The sequence below is a fragment of the Paroedura picta genome, chromosome 5 (genome assembly GCF_049243985.1).
Source record: "Paroedura picta isolate Pp20150507F chromosome 5, Ppicta_v3.0, whole genome shotgun sequence".
NCBI lineage: Eukaryota > Metazoa > Chordata > Lepidosauria > Squamata > Gekkonidae > Paroedura > Paroedura picta.
Window position 1 is genome coordinate 93,542,284 of NC_135373.1, and position 22,298 is coordinate 93,564,581.

General features: G+C 41.9%; 1 protein-coding gene across 3 annotated transcripts; it reads right to left on the bottom strand.

Annotated features, from left to right (window-relative positions):
- Positions 1 to 1,636: 1,636 nt before the first annotated feature.
- On the bottom strand, positions 1,637 to 21,985 carry HAL (histidine ammonia-lyase). 3 transcript variants are annotated; one of them, XM_077339108.1, is made up of 20 exons: positions 21,648 to 21,983; positions 20,086 to 20,146; positions 17,870 to 17,897; positions 17,526 to 17,600; positions 17,373 to 17,445; positions 17,204 to 17,273; positions 16,990 to 17,027; positions 16,781 to 16,906; positions 15,907 to 16,046; positions 15,135 to 15,182; positions 12,022 to 12,169; positions 10,306 to 10,401; positions 9,152 to 9,210; positions 7,669 to 7,749; positions 6,198 to 6,263; positions 5,945 to 6,110; positions 5,194 to 5,328; positions 2,983 to 3,091; positions 2,804 to 2,873; positions 1,637 to 1,877 (listed from the first exon to the last, which is right to left on the bottom strand). In XM_077339108.1, the coding sequence occupies exons 1-20, from the start codon at positions 21,892 to 21,894 to the stop codon at positions 1,719 to 1,721; spliced, it is 1,995 nt and encodes a 664-aa protein (XP_077195223.1). In that variant the 5' UTR covers positions 21,895 to 21,983; the 3' UTR covers positions 1,637 to 1,718. The 3 variants fall into 3 exon arrangements, with proteins under 3 accessions (XP_077195223.1, XP_077195225.1, XP_077195224.1); XM_077339109.1 differs by lacking the exons at positions 1,637 to 1,877; positions 2,804 to 2,873 and having other exon boundaries at positions 5,141 to 5,328; positions 21,648 to 21,985; XM_077339110.1 differs by lacking the exons at positions 16,990 to 17,027; positions 17,870 to 17,897; positions 20,086 to 20,146; positions 21,648 to 21,983 and having other exon boundaries at positions 17,526 to 17,863.
- Between the last annotated feature and the right edge of the window lie 313 nt (positions 21,986 to 22,298).

Sequence of the window (22,298 nt, forward strand, 5' to 3'; positions counted from 1 at the left end):
CACTTTCATGAATGACTTGCTCTGCATGTGTTTTGTGAGTAGTATCATGAATTAATTTAATTTGCAACCTGTGGGAACAACTATGGCCTACTGTGATTGTTGTAAGCAGCTCCATGTCAGGTTTAGCCTTCTCACCCATTAGAGTAATATGGGTCACATGGGGACTGTCATGAACTACACTGAATGCCTAATATGCTTCTCAACTGATTGCACTCCTTACAGGGCTAAATATGTAAAAAGCTATGTAAAGACAGTATATGTTAAGTGCTTTCAAAAGCAATAGCTGCTGTTTAAAAGCTGTTATAAAGCCATATTGAAATTCTATCGCTCTCCAACCCTTCAAGGGCTCAAGTAATTCAGTGGATTCCTCTTTCAAAAAAACCTGATTGGCCTTGCACCTACAGTTCCCTCCCTCCCTGGACGCTAGCAACTTTGCTTTCAGATGCTGCAGGAGCCAGTGTGTGTGAGAGAGATGCAGAGACACAGAGAGCCCTGCCAAACCACAAACCATCCCTGATTACCTGCTATGACTTCTGCTGCCAGGGAGAGAGAGACTGAGAGAGCAGCCCAAATGAGCCCTCATTCCCTGCTGCAAAAAGCCCTGATTACCTCCTATGGCTCCTGCTGTGATGGAGAGAGAGAAAGAGATCTGTGCCTGCCGGTGTCCCCTGGGTCCTAGGGCCCATTGCATTCCTGGTTACAATGGGCTTTCTTGCTAGTCTTTAATAAAAGGTAAAGCCAGAAAAGAATTCAAGTATTATCAATACCTGAGACTTACATATTTGTCCTGCTTGTAAATTTGATTGATTAAAACGTTCTAGATAAAGCCAGCCTTTGCCAAAGCCAGTCTTATGCATGGCTTGTTTATTAACTTGACCCTTTCCTTTGATTTTTTGTGTGTAGTTCCAGTGCTCATCTTATCCTGTGTCCCTCTCTACATCCTCTATTAACTGTACATATACAGTCTAACCCTTCTAATGTGCACCATGTTCTCAAACCGATATAAAAATGAAATCAGAGTCCAGTAGCATCTTTAAGACTAACAAAGATTTATTCAGGGCATGAGCTTACAAGTGCAAGCACTCTTCCTCAGACTTAGAACTCCTTACATGACCGTGGGAATATATAGCAAAATTTAATTCTATTACATTAGTAAACTCTGTCACACATTAACAAAGCCAGAAGAATACCAGAAGATGTATTTGGATGTGTCACACAGTTTACTAATGTAACAGAATTAATTTTTGCTATATATTCCCACGGTCATGTAAGGAGTTCTTAGTCTGAGGAAGAGTGCTTGCACTCGAAAGCTCACACCCTGAATAAATCTTTGTTGGTCTTAAAGGTGCTACTGGACTCTGCTTTTATTATGCTACTTCAGACCAACACGGCTACCCACTTGAATCTATCGATATGAAAATGTTTAGTGAAAGGAAGGGATGACCCATTTTAGAGTTTCATCAGCCTGCAAGGGAAGTAGATCAGGGGCTAAAGACCAAGGGAAAGTATTAATACATGCAGGCTTAGCTGTAAAATATGGGAAACTGCAGAATATGTTTACTGCTTATCAAATATAAGGTAGGCTTTTAATTCATCACCTTTTTGTTCATGAATCTATTTGTAAGTGCCTTAAGCCTTCTTGGAAATCAAAGTGTTTTTTAATCACATAATTCTAAAATGGTAGCTATAGACCATGAGCTGATACATTGTACATCAAATCATTCTGATTCACTATGATGCTGATGTTGTTGGTGATGATGATGATAGCGTGAAGAGCCTTCACGTGCTAAGGAAAAAGCTGTGGGGGACCCTGGCCTGTGCTCCGGAGGGTGCTCAATTCTGTATTTTTCAATGTATGGTGCAGCAACTTCCCAAACCTAGATGTAAAAGAAGAGACTAAAGTCAGAAGCAAAGATTGACCTTGAACTTCAACTAAATATTAGCAGATGATAACCAGGAACATTATAACCATATCCCATATCATTTTATGGAATCCTTGTTGTTGTTGTTGTTGTTATGTGCGAAGTCGTGTCCGACCCATCGCAACCCCATGGACAATGATCCTCCAGGCCTTCCTGTCCTCTACCATTCCCCGGAGTCCATTTAAGTTTGCACCTACTGCTTCAGTGACTCCATCCATCCACCTCATTCTCTGTCGTCCCCTTCTTCTTTTGCCCTCGATCTCTCCCAGCATTAGGCTCTTCTCCAGGGAGTCCTTCCTTCTCATGAGGTGGCCAAAATATTTGAGTTTCATCTTCAGGATCTGGCCTTCTAAAGAGCAGTCAGGGCTGATCTCCTCTAGGACTGACTGGTTTGTTCGCCTTGCAGTCCAAGGGACTCGCAAGAGTCTTCTCCAGCACCAGAGTTCAAAAGCCTCAATTCTTTGACGCTCGGCCTTCCTTATGGTCCAACTTTCGCAGCCATACATTGCAACTGGGAAGACCATAGCCTTGACTAAACGCACTTTTGTTGGCAGGGTGATGTCTCTGCTTTTTAGGATGCTGTCTAGATTTGCCATAGCTTTCCTCCCCAGGAGCAAGCGTCTTTTAATTTCTTTGCTGCAGTCCCCATCTGCAGTGATCTTGGAGCCCAGGAAAATAAAATCTGTCACTATATGGAATCCTAGTCCCCCTCAATTCCTGCATCCGCCAGGCATCATGAGACCATCAGCTTGTACAACTGAACAAGCAACACAGGTAGCAGCTGTAGGCTTGTCAAGAGCCTCCATGGGCCTCCCTGATTACCAAAACACAATCCAAACAAAGGGCCTTAGGTGTCATCAAATGTTACTGCCCATACTTGCCTTCTGATCCACAAGCAGTCCGTGAGCTGCTGCAATGTCTGGAGCCATGAAGCGATCTCTTAACCATGGCCTGAAAGGAGACAAATTGAACAACTCCTGAATTTGGTAGTAGGGGAGGTTAATGTTTGTCCAATGTTCTGAAAACTTATAATATTTGGGGAAGCATTTGTTTGACATACTTGACAACAGAGCGCACAAGGTCATAGACTTTCTCCAATGGTGTTGTAGTTTTCAGGGGGCGTAGAAACTCGATCCCCTGACAGGCTGCAAGGAGTTCTACAGCCAACACTAGGGGGGAAAAACCAGCGGGAAAGACAGTGGTAAACTCTACACATCTAATGGTAGTCCAGGCATTACACAGAACACATAGACATGATATTATATGGAGAAGTTCACATAGTCCAAATGACATTTTGAGAATGTGGGTTAAATAGTTACACATTTAGTGAAATGAATGGTTAGGTGAAAGGAATGCTTTGGTATTAATCCAGCCAAGCAACAGCAAGAAGTTATGAAAATAACTTAAATCTGTTAAGCAAATATTTTGTTTCTTCAAATATATCAGAACATGACCTGAAATAGGTGCAAAACCTCATATGCTATTTTATTGCAAAAGAAACCTGCATCTCAGAACAGACAATTGTGATGCTAGTATGGGGAATTAGTTACATATCTAAAGCAGAAGAATAAACATTTATCTTCTTTTGATTTATATAAAAATGGATGAATTTTGGTCTCTTATTATAGTTTACAATGAGGGCAAACTAAGACCATTTTTGCATGAGGAATCTGCCCCTGGACAGTCTTTTAGAGCCCCCTCTATATGACATCGCCTGCATCCTGAGGCTGTCCAGCTGGGTGACCTTGGGCTCGCCACAGCATTGATAAAGCTGTTCTGACCGAGCAGTAATATCAGGGCTCTCTCAGCCTCACCTCCCTCACAGGATGTCTGTTGTGGGGAGGGGAAAGGGAAGGTGAATGTAAGCCGCTTTCGGTAGAGAAAAAGCAGCATATAAGAACCAACTCTTCTTCTTCTAGAGGGGTCAGGTTTTGGCCCTTTTAAAATCATGATTAGGGGAATTGCCAAAAGTGGATTCACCACCCTAAATAACGTGTACCATTGATGAGCAACCAGGGGCAAGCCCGTACGGAGGGGAAAAGATGCAATAGACTCTGCAGCACTGTCCTGCCCCCACACCTGCCCTCCCCTCTCCATTTCCTGCTCTGAGTAATTTTTTTAAATGGCACGGCCCGCATTGCAGCGCAACTACAACACTACATTGTCAAAGGTAAAACAAAATCTTTAAAGGGTTCATGGTCTTTTTGAGATCAGGTAGGCAAAACACAGCCCCTTTTCTGTTTTCTGGAGGTGGGGAAAGAGGGGATTGGGAGGGTGATCAAGCATCCTTCTCCTGATCATACAGGGGTCTGAGCACCTTGTTTTTAAGCCAACCATGAACACAAAATGTCTTTTTGGGCTCCAGGGCTCATGTCTAGCCTTCTCACAACTTGGGCTGGCAAAAACAGCCCTGTTTCTGTTTTCTGGTGGTGGGAAATGAGCTGGGAAAGAGGGGCGAGGGTGAGTGATCTAGCATCTATTCTCCCGATCATACAAGGGTCTGAGCACCATGTTTTTAAGCCAACCATTTACACAAAATGACTTTTTGGGCTCCAGTGACCATGTTCAGCATCTCTGAAATCCACCCATACATAAATAATGTCCAAAAGAACACGACCCCCCCCAAAAGGGGGGGATGCTTTGTCATTCTGGCATTTCTCCATAGCAACATGGCAGTGTTAATTTTTTGATTAAAAATGCATCTGTGTTGTGGCATTACCACATAGTAACATGGAAGTGCTGTGATTGGTAGCTTGCTGTAATTGACAAGCCAAGGAGCAGGGGGTGAAGTTTGTTTTGCTTTCCCTTGCAGCCTCATCAGGAGGCAAAAAGTTGCGATGGGGCAGTGGGAAAATGAGGGAGGGGTCTTCCATGACAAGGGCTGCAAATATAAGGTTTACTATCCTGCATTTGCAAACAGGATGTCAATCACATTTTAGCCCTCCATACGGAAATGGTCTAACAATTATTTAAGTGTTAATCAGAAGTAACTAAATTAAATGAAAGTATTTGAAAGGGACCTTGCCATTGATATAATGGTGAAGGCAGCCAGAAAGTCATAGACAGAATCTCTTAAATAGTTTGTGGTTCAAAGCCTCTTGTCATTCTGATCGTTCAACATGTTTGCATGATAAATGTCAACAAGTAAATCCCATGGAACTTACACCCAAGAGTGAGAAGAATTTATTTCTTTATTTGGTGATTTTTAAAAATCCTACCTTTCCTCCAAGAAGCTCAAGGTGGCATACAAGGTTCTTCCCTCACACTTTACCTTGTTCAACATTCTCAATGACTTTTAGTGCTTTTCTTGCAGCCCATCCTCCCATGGATACGTGGTCCTCTGTGGCAGCACTGGTTGAAAGAGAATCCACAGAAGAGGGGTGGCACAAGGCTTTGTTCTCAGAAACTGCAAAAGTTCAATATGAATAAGTGGTGCTCTCCAAGGCAAGAATAAACTATGGGAGCAAACCTAAGCAGGTCTTCAGAACAAGTAAGTCCCTTTATATTCAGTGAGGCTTATTTTCAGAAAAAAGTGTTTTTAGGATTGCAACCATGGAAATAAGGGCCTATATTAATCAATAGTCATGTAGTGGAACAAGGAATCTTGAAACCTGGTTGTTCATATGTCCAAAATACTGCCCAATCATCACAATACTTGGTAAATATTATAATTATTCCATGGCCAGTAAGCCTTCCTTCTTTGCTGTATGCCCCAGAACAAGTTATGGTAAAACAGAAGTTTCCTGTTTATTGCAATTGAAGAGGGTGGCTTTCCTGCATGGGTCTTTTTAATCATTTCTAGCCCTATATTGATTTGGTTTATCTCTGGTCTCCACATGCTATTTTATGCCTTTAGTCTTCTGGTAGTTATTTGTTTATGTTTTTAAAATCCTTTCCCCCCTAGTTATTTTGAGCCCAGTTTTATCCCATTCTTTTTTCTGGAAGACAAAAGGTCAGAGCACTGAAATGTATTCTGATTGCTCCTTCTAGGCACCACCATAGGTAGGCCTTTATCTACTTACCCAGGGATGCTGCTGTACAATGTGCAATCATGAATCCCGAGTTCAGACCTCCCTCTGTCACTAAAAATGGTGGCAGCTCACTGAGGGATGGATTGCACAGACGTTCAATTCTCCTTTCACTGATTGCAGCAAGTTCATGGACTCCGATCGCCAGGTAGTCCAGAGCCTGCAAGAGTAGTGCTTCTTGATTTAACTTTCAAATCCTAAAGTTTCAGGAGGTAAGCTGACATTTTCTTATAAAATGTTCAATTACCTTTGCAGGGTATTCACCATGGAAATTTCCTCCTGAAATGGTTTCCTTCCTTTCAGCAAAAACCATCTTTTGAGACAAGTTAAGACTTAAATGTGAAAAAGCTGCATCTAATTTTCACTTGCCTTTGAAAAGGAAACCTATGATTAAAGCCAAAGCACTGGAAAGAACTGATTCATCCTTGTGGAATTAAATTTCCCACCTCACAGGAGGAGCACCTTTCATGTAGGGACTCTCTGCTGAGCAGCTCTCCAGTCTGGGGAGCTTTGTGGAAATGACTGAATGATTATGAAATTAACTGGGCTCATGTATTCCACTCCAGCCCATCCAATCTGTACAAATTTCATGGCAACCATGCTGATCCATTCACTTGAGTCCACTAGGCTAGATAAGAATATGACGTGAGAAAAAATATGTCCAGAGTTGTGATTTTTTGACAAAAGTCCATGCAACTTGGTGCCTTCTTCTTCTTTAGGTATACATTGCAGAATGGGTAACTCAGAAATTGCTGTGTAATAATCCCCTCAAACACTTATCTGTTTTGTCCAAAAAAGTCCAAACTCTCATATCCTGATAAGTTCTGGAATTAGTCCTTATGACAGAAGCATATGATTTGCAAGTAGATAATTTATGCCTTGAGCATATATCTGGACTTCATCAAGACTCTTGCAGCACACTCTTCTTAACCCACTTGGCATGTATGCATTAAATGCTGTCAGATACTTCTGACTTATGGTGACTATATGAATTAATGACTTCAAAAAAGAATCAAATTCTCCCATGAGGATTCTGGGGGGGGGGAATCATACCTTCCTCCCATGTGTCATGTGAGAGAATCACTGGGGAGGGAGTGAGGCAAAGACCCTCCCCACCAAATTCTCCACCTGCAGGCTGCTGCCACAATAAACAAAACAGCAAGGAGAAGTCAGAGGCATCTGAGGAATAGTCAGGGCTGGTGCTGCAGGGTGCTCCCCACTGGAGGCCTCTAACAGAGCTCAGCCACTTCCTCCGCCTCCAGCCATTCTCCCTTGTGCCACGGGAAGACAGCAGGGAGGTTTTGGGGCAATGGGAGAAAGCTCCCAGGATCATGGTGTGCAAGTGATAAGTGGCCCACAGTCACCACAACTTCAAGAAGGCCGGCAGCGGAGGGAGAGGGAGCCACAGCTTGCCCCACTTGAAACAGCCAGCTCTGGCTCTAACATGCTTCATGGTCTCTTTTCTCCCTGGGGAGGTGCTGACGATGGGGACCACCTCCTGCTCTCAGAGGCTTTGTGGCCTCTCTCTCCCCTGATGATGGCGCAAAGACGGTGGCCGCCTACTGGAGCTGAGGAAAGCCTGGCACACGCCCAAAGTTAATGAGGGCAGACAGCAAATGAAATGCAAGTCCTGACAGGGAAGGAAGGAAAGAAGGCAGGATATATAAATACTGTAATTAAATAAGTTTAATTGAGCCACAGAATCATAAAAAAGATACAGGATTGTCTGTTGCACTGTTGATTTCTGTTTGGATTATTTCCTTTACAAAAGCGATTGTGTCATTCACAACTCCATGGACCTGCAAGAAGTGACAAGTATGAACTGCATTTCATACTTATTGGCTAATTAGCATTTTAATTTAAACAATTCATAAGGCCTCCTATCTCTGTCGAACATATTATCTTTCCCTTTTAAGAAGCTTGATTCACAGTTTGCATAATGCATAGAAAGTGTTTCTTGTTTTGTCTACCCACACATGCTACAGGGATCCAAGATCCAACCCAGAAAGCACCAGAAAAGCTTCAATTTGAACACAGTTCTATTCAACATTTGGGTCCCAGCAGAAGCCTTTTGAGCAGATGCTTATTGTGCTGTCAGGTTTGATTTCCCAGGGAATAGGAAGTGGGAGAGAGAATAATTCAGCATCAGTGGTATAAACATGTGGTAGAGAGTTTGGGAACAGGATTGTCACTGACCTGGGGAGAGCCATGTGCATGAGCTAATTCATTATTTGGTCTTGGGTGCATATCAGTCAGCAAGGGCAAGTCTTTGCTTTAGTTAGCTGATACACAAGCAGGGAAAACAAAGGGGTGGTGACGAGCAACACAAAAACCTACAGCTCATCTGCTCTGAAATTTTACCCTTAATGGGTAGACTGTCCCATCCAGCCAATGCTATGTTGTATCATCTCGTAGACAGGCAGGGCAAATGAGAGGACGGGAAGAGTCAAGACACCTATGCTTAGCTCACTCAGTATTAGTCAACATGTTCTCTTAGACCTGATAAGAAAGCGGTCTATGTGTGTGGGTCTGTTTTTAAACAAATAATGTGCAAAGCTACAGGACCCCCATCCTTCATGTTACTCCAATGCTTCCAGCTTCTTCTGCCTAGCTATGAGCCCATATAAGAAATCAGATGGAATGGAAAGAAATGTCCCTGAAAATTGGGCTCAGCCAGGTAAGATTGGGGGGCTGGGGGTATGATTTATCCACCCATTTGTTTTTTAGAGGATGGATCAAATACCGGCTATTATAAATATGAAGTTGGATCCAGTACAAAATTTCTGCTTGCACCAGTGCTCTCATGTGAGCAGAAATGCAAGAAACGTACTGTGGTAGCCACTTGTGCTAAGTCAGACTTGTTTTTACTTGTTAGGGCAATAGCCTATGCAACCAGTTTCTGCAGACTTCTGCATAGGGAGGGAAGTTCTAGGTGTTGCGCAAGATCTTGTGCAAACAGAATTGCATTAAGTCCATTTATGATTCTGTTTGCCCATCACTGGATCCAATCCTTTACCATTACATGCAAATATAATTGTATAGATTTCAGTTGGCTCCCTCTTACCTCATATGACAAATAGAAATTATCAATTATTATACAAAAGTCTGATTGCTTTATCATGCACCCGGCTCATCATCTTTTCTCTGTTGTGGGGCAACAAACAGCTGTTTTAATACATGCAAGTTTATTACTATCTTTACCTGAGGACAGCAACGTAATGTATATGCATCTTGTACTCTTTCACAAAATCGATGAGATTCTATAAAACACAACCCAATAAAAAGCTTGTTTTGAAACAGCAAGTTATTGTTTTAATACTAAATTTCTCTGGTACCAAGTCAAAGAATTTCTGAACTGTCAAAATCAAATATGTATTGATAGACCCACAAAAAGGAGCTAGAGATTACTCTACAAACCTAAAGGAAGCCCTAGTTTGGAGAAAAATCCAAAATCTAAGAAAACAAGAACACATTAAGGAATTAAATTTCTCCCAAATAATCAAAACAACACCTGTAGATTTAAAATAAATGCCCACAGAACTCTTAATTGACATTTTGGAGGTTGTTAGACAAATATAAGATATTGCTGACTCTTCAAAGTCTTGGCTTTTGTAGAGCAAAGCAGTGGTAGGCAGAGGTGGAGGCCAAAACAGCCCTGGAAAGGATCTTATCCCCCTCTTCTGTCATGTTCTCCAATGGAAGAGGACTTGCTAGGGACAGGCCTCATGGCAACCACCAAAGACCCATTAGCACACCACTTAGCCTGGCCCAGCAGCCATCATGCAACTGGGCCTGGCCCAGCCTAATGGCCACCACACAGATGGGCCAGACTTTCCCCAGGGGAGAAAGTATCCCAAGCAGGAAAGGAGGAGAAGCTGAATGGACACATGGAAGTAGGATGGGCGGCTGGTGAAAAGGAAGTAGGATAAAAGAAGAGGCTATGGGGGCAGCCAGGGAAGGGAAAGAGGAAATAGTGGGGGAAGGGTATACAGAGGAAAATCAGAGGACCCCCACAAGTCTTTGCAAGAAGATCTGCCCCCAAGAAAGATTTGGAATCCCCTCCCCCAAGTTCTATCGAATGGGAGTGATGATGTATATAAATGTTTTAATGATTATACTGTTTTTATATAATCCTGATAGTTTAAATCCATGTTGTTATCCACCCTGAGCTACCAGGAAGGGCAGAATACAAGAATAAAGATTTATTTATTTGTAAAATCTATAATGGATATATATTTAAAACCCTCTAGTTTTTTACATTTGGAATCTTTTAGTAAGAAATAAGAATCTTGGTAAATCTGCTCCAAGTTCTTTTCTATGCAATAGAAATATGGCCTTCCAATATTGTTATTCACCTGCTATTCCAGAGGGATGATGGTCTGAGTTTAAAAGTGACCTGAATCGAAAAGCCACCTCATTCTGCCCAGGATGTGGTCGCAATGCATGAATATCTGTTTAAGACAAAGAGAATCTAAGTATAATACCATTCCCACTCCGTAAAGCCTCTAGGAAGGGTGGTATATAAATATAATATAATAAAATAAATTAATTAAATTAAATAAATTAAGGGTATTTTCACAAGGAACCTTCAAATGCTTAATCTTTTTTTAAAAGACAGGAATAGAAATTGGGGAAGGAAAATTAATTCAAATGACACTCAAGCTAAATGTTGCCCTTTAATGCAAATTACTTGGTGAATGTTCACGTTTACCACAAAGAAGCATAACACTAAAGCACTCCTCTAGTTCAACTGACAAGCACTATAAATAGGTATCTCCAAAATTTGTACATATTTGCATGAACAGTAGGATATCACCATACAAATGTCATATAGGCAAAAACCGAAATCAAATTGAAAGTGGTCTGTGAAGGAATAGACTCACTGTGTAACCCAGTGGTTTAATTACTGAGGTGGATTCTAGGGTAGAGGCACAGTCAAAGGACAGGTTTCTCAAACTGGGGTCCAGGGACACTGGGGGTCCACAAGGATACTCCAGGGGCATTGGGTTAATTTTTCTCCTGCCCATCTGGCTAATGTGAAAACAGAGCCCTCAATTTTTTTTAAGGAAGGAAGGCTTGTATTCTCCACTCCACTTTTAAAGAGTGAGAAATCATATGGTTGTTGCCTCTTGCTGTCGCCTAGCTTTAAGATCACCTTGAGCACTAGCCATAAAATACACCAACTGGTTTGTGAGAACTAACAGCTCAGCCCTAAGAGCTCTAATTGGCTCTCTTAGGGCGGCAGCAGCTGAAAAGAGTAGATGAGTTTATTTATTTATTTGTTTGTTTGTTTGTTTATTATATTTGATGACTGCCACTCCCAGTCCAACTGGCTCAGGTGGTTTACATCAGCTTTAAAATATGAAACCTGTATATTCCACCTGACCCGCTGCCCTCCTGTTCACTCAATAGCTCAGAGGAGGGACCCAGCAGATGTTCCTTGTTCCAACCAAATGCCTGGTGGAAGAACTCTGTTTTGCAGACCCAGCAGAACTATGATAGTTCCGACATGTCCCTTAGCTCTTCCAGAAGCTGATTCCACCAGGTAGGGGCCAGGATCCAGGTACCATCATCACTTTGACCAGGGGAAAGGAGGTGGGAGCTCTTTATAAAGCAATTGTGTAAGTCAATTGATTTTTCTTTGCAATCAGCTTCCTACCCTTGTTTCCTGCCACTACCAATCTACTCCTTAAGTTCTGCTGTCCTCCCCACCCCCTTAGCTCTTCAAAACCGTATAAGTGTGCCAGGCTGTTAGAGTGGCAGCTTTTCGTTCCCGCCCATCTTTCAAGCTCACTGGGTGCCCTTGGGATAACTATTCTTTCTTAGTCTAACCTACTGCATCAGGTTGCTCTGAGAAAGGACAACATGCACCATCTTGAGATCCTTGGAAGACAGATGGGAGAGAAACACATAAATAAATATAAATGAATTGGTTTTTTAATTGTATCTAAATTAGGGAATGTATAAATGATACAATACAGCATGCTACCATAACATTAACAAAAAAGAAACAAGGGAAAAAAGGCTGCTTATCTGTACTGTCTAGTAGCCTTAGAAAATCCAGTACCCACCAGTGTCAAATGCTCTTGTCGTGCCCTTCAGGACTTCAAGTGTGAGAGCAGCCACGATGTCAGCCTGCCGGGCGATTGCAGCAGCCCTTTCAACTGCTTCACATCCTAGTGAGGTAATCATTTGTGTTCCATTGATAAGAGCAAGACCCTGCAAGAAAACAGCAAACGTTTATTGGATTCAGTGATTCTGTCTGCAGAAAGGTATGTGATCACCTTGATTCAAATGAGACATTATGTATTTCGAATCACGCATTCCAATTTGTCTTTTCAGTCGTGGAGTGAGCCCTCTTATCCTTCCACAGGCAGCACCAGATTGGGGACCATAAATGGCCCAGGAGCAAGCCAGACGGAGTGACCCCTGTGGCAGTATAGGGGCACTCAGCTCAGCCTTGAACAGTGGCTTTAACAAAGGGCATGGGCCCAGCTGTTGCTTGGGTCACTAGGCCTGGCCTGACAACCAGCAGGAGACTGAAGAGATAGGGACATGAGGGACGGCCATTGGTGACACTGTGACATTACTTCCAGGGGAAACCTAGAAGTGATGTCATTTCTGTATGGAAATTGCTGAAAACTATGATTTTACTGTAGAATTTCTGGCAACTCCTAGTAAAAAGCCCCCCTTGGTACCAGTGTGTAAAATCCATCAGACTAAAAAAACCCTCAAACCAATGACATCTGTCAAGAGAGGAATTGGACTGATCAATCCTAGCATGTGTAGGCAGCTGTTAACATGTGATATGACATGTTATCATGAATATATAACGATAGGTGGTAGCTTTGGGTTGGGAAATTCCTGGAGATTTAGGATGACCGCTGTCATCCTAGGTTTATCACAGGTTGGGGTATCATGCCATATAGTTTGCCCTCAAAAGTAGCCATTTTCTCTATAGTCTGGAGACCCATTGTAATTTTTTCGAGATCTCCAGGCCCAACCTAGAAGAAGAAGTGTTGGTTCTTATATGCCACTTTTCTCTACCCAAAGGAGTCTCAAAGTGGCTTACAATTGCCTTCCCTTTCCTCTCCCCACAACAGACACCCTGTGAGGTAGGTGAGGCTGATATCACTGCTTGGTCAGAACAGTTTTATCAGTGCCGTGGCGAGCCCAAGGTCACCCAGCTGGCTGCATGAGGGGGAGTGCAGAATCAGAACCACAGAAGCATAGAGTTGGAAGGGGCCATACAGGCCATCTAGTCCAACCCCCTGCTCAACGCAGGATCATCCCAAAGCATCCTAAAGCATCCAAGAAAATGTGTATCCAACCTTTGCTTGAAGACTGCCAGTGAGGGGGAGTTCACCCCCTCCTTAGGCAGCCTATTCCACTGCTGAACTACTCTGACTGTGAAATTTTTTTACTGATACCTAGCCTATATCGTTGTAGTTTAAACCCATTACTGCACGTCCTTTCCTCTGCAGCCAACGGAAACAGCATCCTGCCCTCCTCCAAGTGACAATCTTTCAAATACTTAAAGAGGGCTATCATGTCCCCTCTCAACCTCGTTTTCTCTAGGCTTAACATCCCCAAGTCCCTCAACCTATCTTCATAGGGCTTGGTCCACTGGTCGCTCTCCTCTGCACCCTTTCAATTTTATCTACGTCCTTCTTTAAGTGAGGCCTCCAGAACTGCACACAGTACTCTGGGTGTGGTCTGACCAGTACCATATACAATAGGACTATGACATCTTGTGATTTTGATGTGATGCCCCTGTTGATACAGCCCAAAATGGCATTTGCCTTTTTTACCGCTGCATCACACTGCCTGGTCATGCTCGCCGGATTAGAAGTCCACACTCCTTGCCACTACACCAAGCATACTCTCAGGTTGATAATCCTATAACATGATTATATTAAACTCCAGCATGGTATCTGTTAAAGAATCTTTTTGACCTATCAAGTGCTGTGATCTGCAGGAGTTGTGCTAGGAATAAGTTACATAAATGCCATATCTTATGCACTACAGAACTGCTAATTAGAATTGCTTTCTGCTACATTTTACTTTAGTCAGAGATCTGAGGAATTAAGTGGGATGCCATCCAGAGTGTTTTAAAAACCAGTCAACATAACAATAAGCAATTATTCATTATTTTTCTTTCTATCTGTTTTCAGGAAGAAGAAAACACTGATAAGTGCTCTACAATTGATAGTTTAACCTTTAACCAATCATCGGGGGTGGGGTCAACATCACATTTGGATCTCAACCACAGTGCTGAGACAGGGCAGGGTATTAACTTTTTCTTTATGATAGTTCCTGGATTCCACTGTCCTCAAGCAGCTATCTATGTCTTTATATATGATTCATAAAGCTGCCCTGAGCCAAATGGGAAGGGGCAACTTTATGAATGATAAGAAGGCATAGATATAAAAATATTTAAAATGATATAAATATAAATAACTTTGTTGTTATCAACATTATTATTATATAAAGGTAAAGGTAAAGGTATCCCCTGTGCAAGCACCGAGTCATGTCTGACCCTTGGGGTGACGCCCTCTAGCGTTTTCATGGCAGACTCAATACGGGGTGGTTTGCCAGTGCCTTTCCCAGTCATTACCATTTACCCCCCCCCCAGCTGGGTACTCATTTTTTTACCAACCTCGGAAGGATGGAAGGCTGAATCAATCTTGGGCCGGCTGCTGGGATCGAACTCCCAGCCTCATGGGCAGATATTATTATGTACTGGAAGGCAAATATATAGATTTATTTATTTTGGGGTTTATGTGCCACCCTTACTTTTCAAGAGCCAGGTTGGCGTAGTGGTTAAGTGTGGCGGCTTCTATTCTGGTGAGCCAGGTTTGATTTTCCGCTCCTCCACATGCAGCTAGCTGGGTGACTCTGGGCTTGTCACAGCCCTGTTAGAAGCTGTTCTCACTGAGCAGTCTCTCCCAGAGCTCTTTCAGCCACACCTACCTGACAAGGTGTTTGGTTGTGGGGAGGGGAAGGGAAGGTGATTGTAAGCTGCTTAGAGACTCCTTTGGGCAATGGAAAGCGGGGTATAAAAACCAACTCTACTTCTTCTTAAGCACTCAGGGTGGCTCTATATTTCTACAAATGGACAAAGTAAACTCATTCATGTGCCTAGCTGTCAATTAGTCAAACAAGGATCACAGCACATTATTACCTCTTTTGGCTTCAAGTTAATTGGTTTTAATCCATGGGCTTCCAGCACCTGTACAGTAGGATAAATGATGCAAATTATTATTAAAACTTATTTTAAAATGAAGCAATAGAGCATCACCTTAGCTATAGTTCACATCTCTGGTTTAATGAGTGCTTTGTATTCCCATCATGCCAATAAAACTTCCAGTGGGTAGGAGCATCACTAGCTAGGAGATTTTTTCAGGAAGACTCTGTCTTCATTTCAGAAGCAGAAAAATTATTTAAACACTAATCCTTTTCAAAATGTAACTATCAAGAATTCCCCATGTGAGCATTACACATTTAAGCATTATTTGTTGAAACCATTTTCACTTCATTTTTCTGAACATAATTTCCAACTGTTAAAAAATTATTGTGCAGAAATAGTAGGGAGAAGCTACGATACAAGGAACACAGCATGGATACTCACTGAGTAACATCAAGGCCCCCTGGTTGGATTAGCATAATTATGAAGATGGTTTATAGCTGCAGGCCAGATAACCCAGTTTAGCCTCAGCCTGTTCAGACCTGGGAGCTAAGCAGGGTTGGCCACAGTCAGTACTTGGATAGGAGACTGCCAAGAAAACCAGGGTTGCTAAGAAGAGTCCCATTATTATAACACAAGAATTTTCTTTTGCATCAAAAACAATGAAATCTACATTTTTATAGTCTATAGATGCAGGCAAATTATTCATAATATAAGCCAAAAAGTAAACCAAAGATGATTTGCAGAGCATTATCTAAATCATTCTTACGTATTTTGCATCAGCCCATCCACTCTTTGGGGACCACATCTTTCCTTCTCCTATTAGCCCCAGTGCAAGATGGGCAAGAGGGGCTAAGTCTCCACTGGCTCCAACAGTCCCCTGCTCAGGGATGTAGGGAAGGCAGGAAGCTTAAAAAGAAAAGAAAAGCTGGGTTTTAGCCAGGAATCCTGATGTCTTGAGGCATACATACCATTGTCCACTCCACTACTCCAGATTTACTTCTGTAGCAAACAGCATTCCATCCGTGCTATTGACCATTGCTCCCATGTAACAGTTTCCATTAATGGAGCTGTTCCCATCAAATCATTTCCCCTTCGTTAAAATGGTAACTAGAGAAAGATTTGTGTTACTTATTTGAATAGTATGGTTCAAACTGAGACAAAATGAGAATTCCGTTTTGCATAACCTTTTACCTGCTATATACATAACTATATACATATTTTGGACTATCATACAAACAACCCGAACATTCACCTCCTTTCCCAAAGGAGAGATTGGATTGTGGATTATTTCTTTTAGTGGAACAGCTGCCACTCTGAAGGAGGTAATCTAGAATGGGATACCTTGTTTCTTTGAAAATGTTTGCCAGAAAAACAGAAAGGCATATAATGATTTGTAGTAACAGGCACTTTGAAAGATCTGCAAGATTCTCCCACTCTTGACAAAGGACTTTGGAAGATCTGTTGTGGGCCCCGCCCCTCCTTTCAAGGAGCAGTTGTTGCTTCTGAGGAGTGCACAATGAAATCCCTCATCATTTCTTGACAAAATGCCTTTCCACAGGATTCTTGTCATGTCCAAAATGGTGGGACTCATGCCAACAATTGTTTCCAATGAAAATCTAATGCAAAATGTATCATATTACCATTAAATACATCAATCGTTTGCTGAAGAGTTTCTAGTGAAATCCCGCTGTATCCTTTAGCTAGGACATTGATCCGTAGTGCTAAAAGCATACGGGATCTCTCAGGGATCAAAGGCTTCCCAACACCTACAATGAAAAACATCCAATCCATGATTATTAGTGTGGCCTTTAACAATTCTATACAAAGCTTGAAATGAATTTTTCGTTACCTGCAGAATGTGACCGAATTAAATTCACTTGAAGCTCCCTCGGAGAGCAAAAACAGATAATTAGAGCAAATAATATACAGAATTTAATTTTCAAAATTTGAGCAAATAAAAGGGGAAAATATTCACTATACAGAAATAAATTAAAGAAAAAACTATACATTTTTGGCCATTATTGGCATTTCACAGACATTAAAAGGAAGCCGAGGAGACATACTGTAGTTTACACTTTGAAATACGGATCCGTGCAAACTTTCCAAAACCTGTAGTGATTCCATAGACAGGATCTAAAAAGACAAAAAATCAAGTGCTTTATTTTAATAAAAATTAAGAATCTGGACATCCATTGTCTTTTAAAAAAAATGGATCCCCATCATCCATCTTACCTTTTGCATCTTCTACAATACTTTTAATAACATCACTTGACTCTCTGACCTTAATTTCAGCTTCAGGAGTAAGCTGGAAATAAAATTGCCGTTATTTACTTTTCTATTTCAATAATACAGGTAACTAGAATTAGAATCTTTTCAAATACTCACCTTGATCTTGTAGAGCCCCTTTCCTAAACTGACCAACTTCTCTGTGGTCAGACTGTTCCCATCTAAAGAAATATACTGTAGAAAACAACTTAATTAGTTCAAGGCATCTGAACTGTGTAATTGTACCAGCTTTGATACACTGAAATTGCAATGATGTCTCCCCATAATCAATGTTATTGCAAATGGGAAAGGAAAGCACTTTCAAAACTCTTTTAACAGACACATTGTAGTGAAATGCTGAATTTCAGTTTATGTATTCAGTGCATTCAATGTAAGGACATTAAAGAACTGATGTTAGAAAACTGAAGACTTTGTTACTATTTTACATGATCATTAATCCATACCTCTTCTGGTTCTCGATATTTACTATATCTGCAACAACATATAGGAAAATATGAGCTACATGCTCATTCACATAGGTTCGTTACTCATGTACATATTGGAGAGCTGCAAGAAATGGTGCATTTACGAGGAAAAATGTTTAAAATGCAAATCTCAGGAGGGGGTTGTTCTCAGCTTTCCTTCTCCAGATGGTATTACAAAGAGGAACTGGAGATATGTTCAATAATCATCTGACCCCACCCCCAAAGGGCCTTATTTCAGAATACAACAAATTCTTAGGAACAATTCTCCCTTTTCAGCTGGAAGAGGCTTTTAGAGATATGATGGATTAGGAGGAGAACTGCTCTCCCATTCCTCCCCACTCCCTTAGCATCTTTCCCTTTCAAATTGGTCAGCACCTTAAAAGCTAGCCTTGTTCTTGACTGGTGAATCTGATTGGGGAATGAATGCCTCATGTCACCCAGCTCCAGACACAGGGGCTTTTTGCACGCCTTCAAAATCGCACAATGGTTGCCAATTGGAAACGCTATTGATTTGCCATAACGCACAACGTCGTAGACAATCTGCCACACACCTGAAACCAATCTGCAAAAAGCGCTTCCTTGTAGCGCTTTCAGGGGAATCCCAAAAAGCGGATTCACCCTCCGGAAAGCGCTACACTCTTGCAACCAATCTGCAACACTAGCGAAAAAGACCTGTGCGTTAACATTGTTGCGGTTTCTTCAAAGTCCCTCCTCCTGAGCCTGTCCTCCAAACTTCCGGCGAAGCGATCGCCATTTTTTTTTCTCCGAGCGAGCGGGGATAAACGCACCAGCGAGCCTCTTTCTGTTTAGAGGCTTCCCTGGCTTCAGTCCTTCACCTTTAGTCACTAAGCACAAACCACAGAAAAGCCCGTTTGCTGATGTATTTTCCCATTAATTTTTACACATTCATTCAGCCGAAAATCGGGCCCGTGAGAGGGGGGGGATTTTTTTTTTTTCACTCGAGGCAGCGTGGCAACGATCATACGATCAAACGACAGCTCAAACACATTAGGCAGCTGGATGGGTCTCTCCGTTGCAACGAATCTACACAGATTCGTTACAATGGGTCTGTTTTTTTTTTTAAAAAAAACCTTTCTTAAAGGGAAAGGGGCTGTTTGGGAGCATGCTAACGGCTGCCCATTGGCTGCTTGACGGCCAGGGGCGGGACGAGCTTGGCAATAGCGCTTCCTTTCTAGCGATTTCTGCCGAGACCGGAAGCTGTGGGAAACGCTGCAAAACGCAACTGGATTCCACTACAAAGGCAGGTATGCATAACGACGAATTCCACTATTTTAAATGGCGATTTTTCATTCAGTGACCAATTTGCAACAAAGATCCCGGTGCGTAAAGCCCCTCTCCTCCTCAGTCTCCTCTTGCAGGATTTCATAAGTGGTCAGGAAGTCTTCTGATTTTTTTCTCCTTCTCTATATTCTTTTCATAAATGATGCTCAAATGCTATCACTATCCCACAGCTCCCTAAATGTCAAGAAATTAGCAAAGTCTACCTCTTCTGGTTGTGTGTGTTCCATTTCTTTACATGCATATTTGGGGATCCCCTGAGTATGCAGAAACCTTGACTCTTTGAATGGCCCTGTTTTTCTCCTCTAATATTTTTTTATTTTTATTTATTATTTGATTTATTACCCACCACTCCCAGACTGGCTGGCTCATGGCAGGTAACAAATAAAATCCCCACAGCAAAAGCAGAAAACCCCTATCCCTTATAGCATCGTCATCAGCGGCAGCCAATCTAATCCCCTACCCCCTCCCAATGCCCAAAATTCAGCAGACCTCCCCCAACCCATGCCTCAGGGGGATAAGTGGGGAGTCAGCTAGCTGTTCCAGTTGTAATGAGGAGGGGCCCATAGATCTTTATTGTTCTGTCCTCAACCAATGACCTGTCAGAAGAGTTCTGTCTTGCAGGTCCTGTGGAACTGGGAAAGCCCCTGCAGGGGCCTCAGCTCTTCCAGGAGCTCATTCCACCAGATTGAGGCCAGGCACACCTCCCTTGGGCTGAGAAACACCAAGAAATTTGTACCCGCAGAATGAAAAGCATCATAAATGGCATTAGGAGGAGCGATGATGACAATGGAAACAGAACATGCCACACTATGTATATTCAACTTCAGAAAATAAGAAAAGCAAAAAAACAACAACAACAAAAGAAGCAAAAAAAAACTTTTTGGTAAGGATACAAATAAACTCCTTCTGGCTGTGATGGAATGAAGTCTGGAGAACTTACATCTCCTTGTATTACTGGAAAAAAGGAAAACAATCCCTATGTAAACAGGCTGCCCACTCTTCTCCTGCCAATGTAATTAGAGAGAAAACTGTAAAGGGGCAGAGTGCATTAGGTTATTGTCGGGCTCTTGATCCAGGCTCTAGAGTTCTATGTCAAGAAAACAGACATATCAGGATGCAGACAGAAGGAGCTTGCAAGCATGAGATTAAATAGATATTTCTGATGAAGAGCTACTGTCTCAAACTATCCATGATCATATCCAGGCAAAGTGAAACACAGTCCAATCACATCTGAAAGACTAACAACAAACAGCTACTTCTTATTATATTTATTTACTTCACTTATACCCCACTTTTCTTCCCAATGGGAACCCAAAGCAGCTCACATCATTTCTCTCTGTTTCACCAGATCTTCACAACAACCCTGTGAGTTAGGTTAGGCCGAGATTATGCAACTTGCCCAGGGTCATTCGGCAAGCTTCCATGGCAGAGAGGGGATTCAAACCTGGCTACCCCCAGATCATAATCCAACCCTCTCTCTAATATACCATACTGGCACTCTTATGGCTGTTTATAACATTTTTATTCCAACCTGCCTCACCTAGTAAGTTTCATGTCTGAATAGGGACCAGAACCTGTGTCTCCCCAGTTGTAGTCCATCGTTCCAACCATTATACCACGCACTCAGTTTTTGCTTAAAGTTATGCATACTGCCTCCAACAAGGAGAGTGTGCTTCTGATAAATATATAAATGTGTGTCCATTTCACAATCAAGCAAAGTTTTTGTACAGATGGCCTTCATAGATATCTATAGTTATGTTTTTATCAGCAGTCACTGACAATGGAATAAGGTTTACCACACGAAGAACCCCTCACATCCCCAAACTCTTCGCTCCTCTCCACCGTTTCTGTTCACTTTTCAACAGTAGCTACAAGTACATGTCATTTCTCTGTCCTGTAGGTTGTTACTGAACTATTATCTCACAACCAGAATTTTGCTAAGTAGTTTTAACCCCTCTCAACTAAAATATATGCCTACTATGAATGTACTTAATACAAGTGAAAAACACCTCCCTACTTTACAGTATTTAGAATTAGTGCAATCCTGAGCAGAATTTATGTTCTTCTAAGCCCATTGAAACCAGTGAGCGTAGAAGGGTGTGATTCTGTTTAGGATTGTATGTAAAGCTTAACAGCAGGGAAATAAGGGAACAGAGATGCAAATGGTAAAATGCAATAACACACATGATCACATGCATTCAAAATCTGGGACATTGAGGTTAATATGCCATAGAAAGTGCTAGTTCACATCCAAAACTTATTTGGATCCATGTAAATCTTTCATTTTACAAACATGGAAAATACTAATATTGCCCTTGGAATCGTTTGTGAAAATGCATTTCTATTGTTGTGCTCTAAGAAATATTTATAGCTGAACTATCACACACTGAAAACACATTTTATGGGATTTATATGTGATTCTCTCTTACCACAAGACCACCTGCAATTTACTTACCAACTTCTACAAACTCGTTGTCTTCTAGAGCAACTTCAAGTTCATCGTCATGATCCAGCAATCCAAGACCTTTGCAACGGCGGACATAGAATTCCACTTCTTCCACTGATGCAAACCCACCATTATCAGGTTTATTTTTCATATAACGCCTCACAGCTTCTTTGCCCAGCCACCTCACAGTGTTCGTACCATTCTGGCAAGGCACAGCGAGCCATTCCCCTCGGACATGTACTGTGTATCTTGGCATATTTGTCGTTTATCTAGAGCTGCCTCTACTCAAGAGTATTAGGCTGGGCACCAGTTACAGTCTGTATCACCTGACTGACTTTCAGCCTCCCAATCAGAAAACACTTAATGGGCAGCCACCCTTTGCTCTTCTCTTGCTCTGCAGATCAATGAGCATGTGTATTTAGCCAAGTAGTAACTAGTTAGAAATACCCACAGCTCCAATAAGAAAAGCAATGGGCAAAGAGGAATAAAAATACAGGCCAAATTCTTTAAAAAAAAATTATACATTGGGAAGAAAAAAAGATCTGCTGCATTTAGGGTTCCCAACTCTGGCTTGAAGAATTTCTTAGGTGACTCCTGTGGATGGGCAGATTTGGGGATAGAATTCACCCATGGCATCTCTGAAGTTGTTTTCTCTCTCTA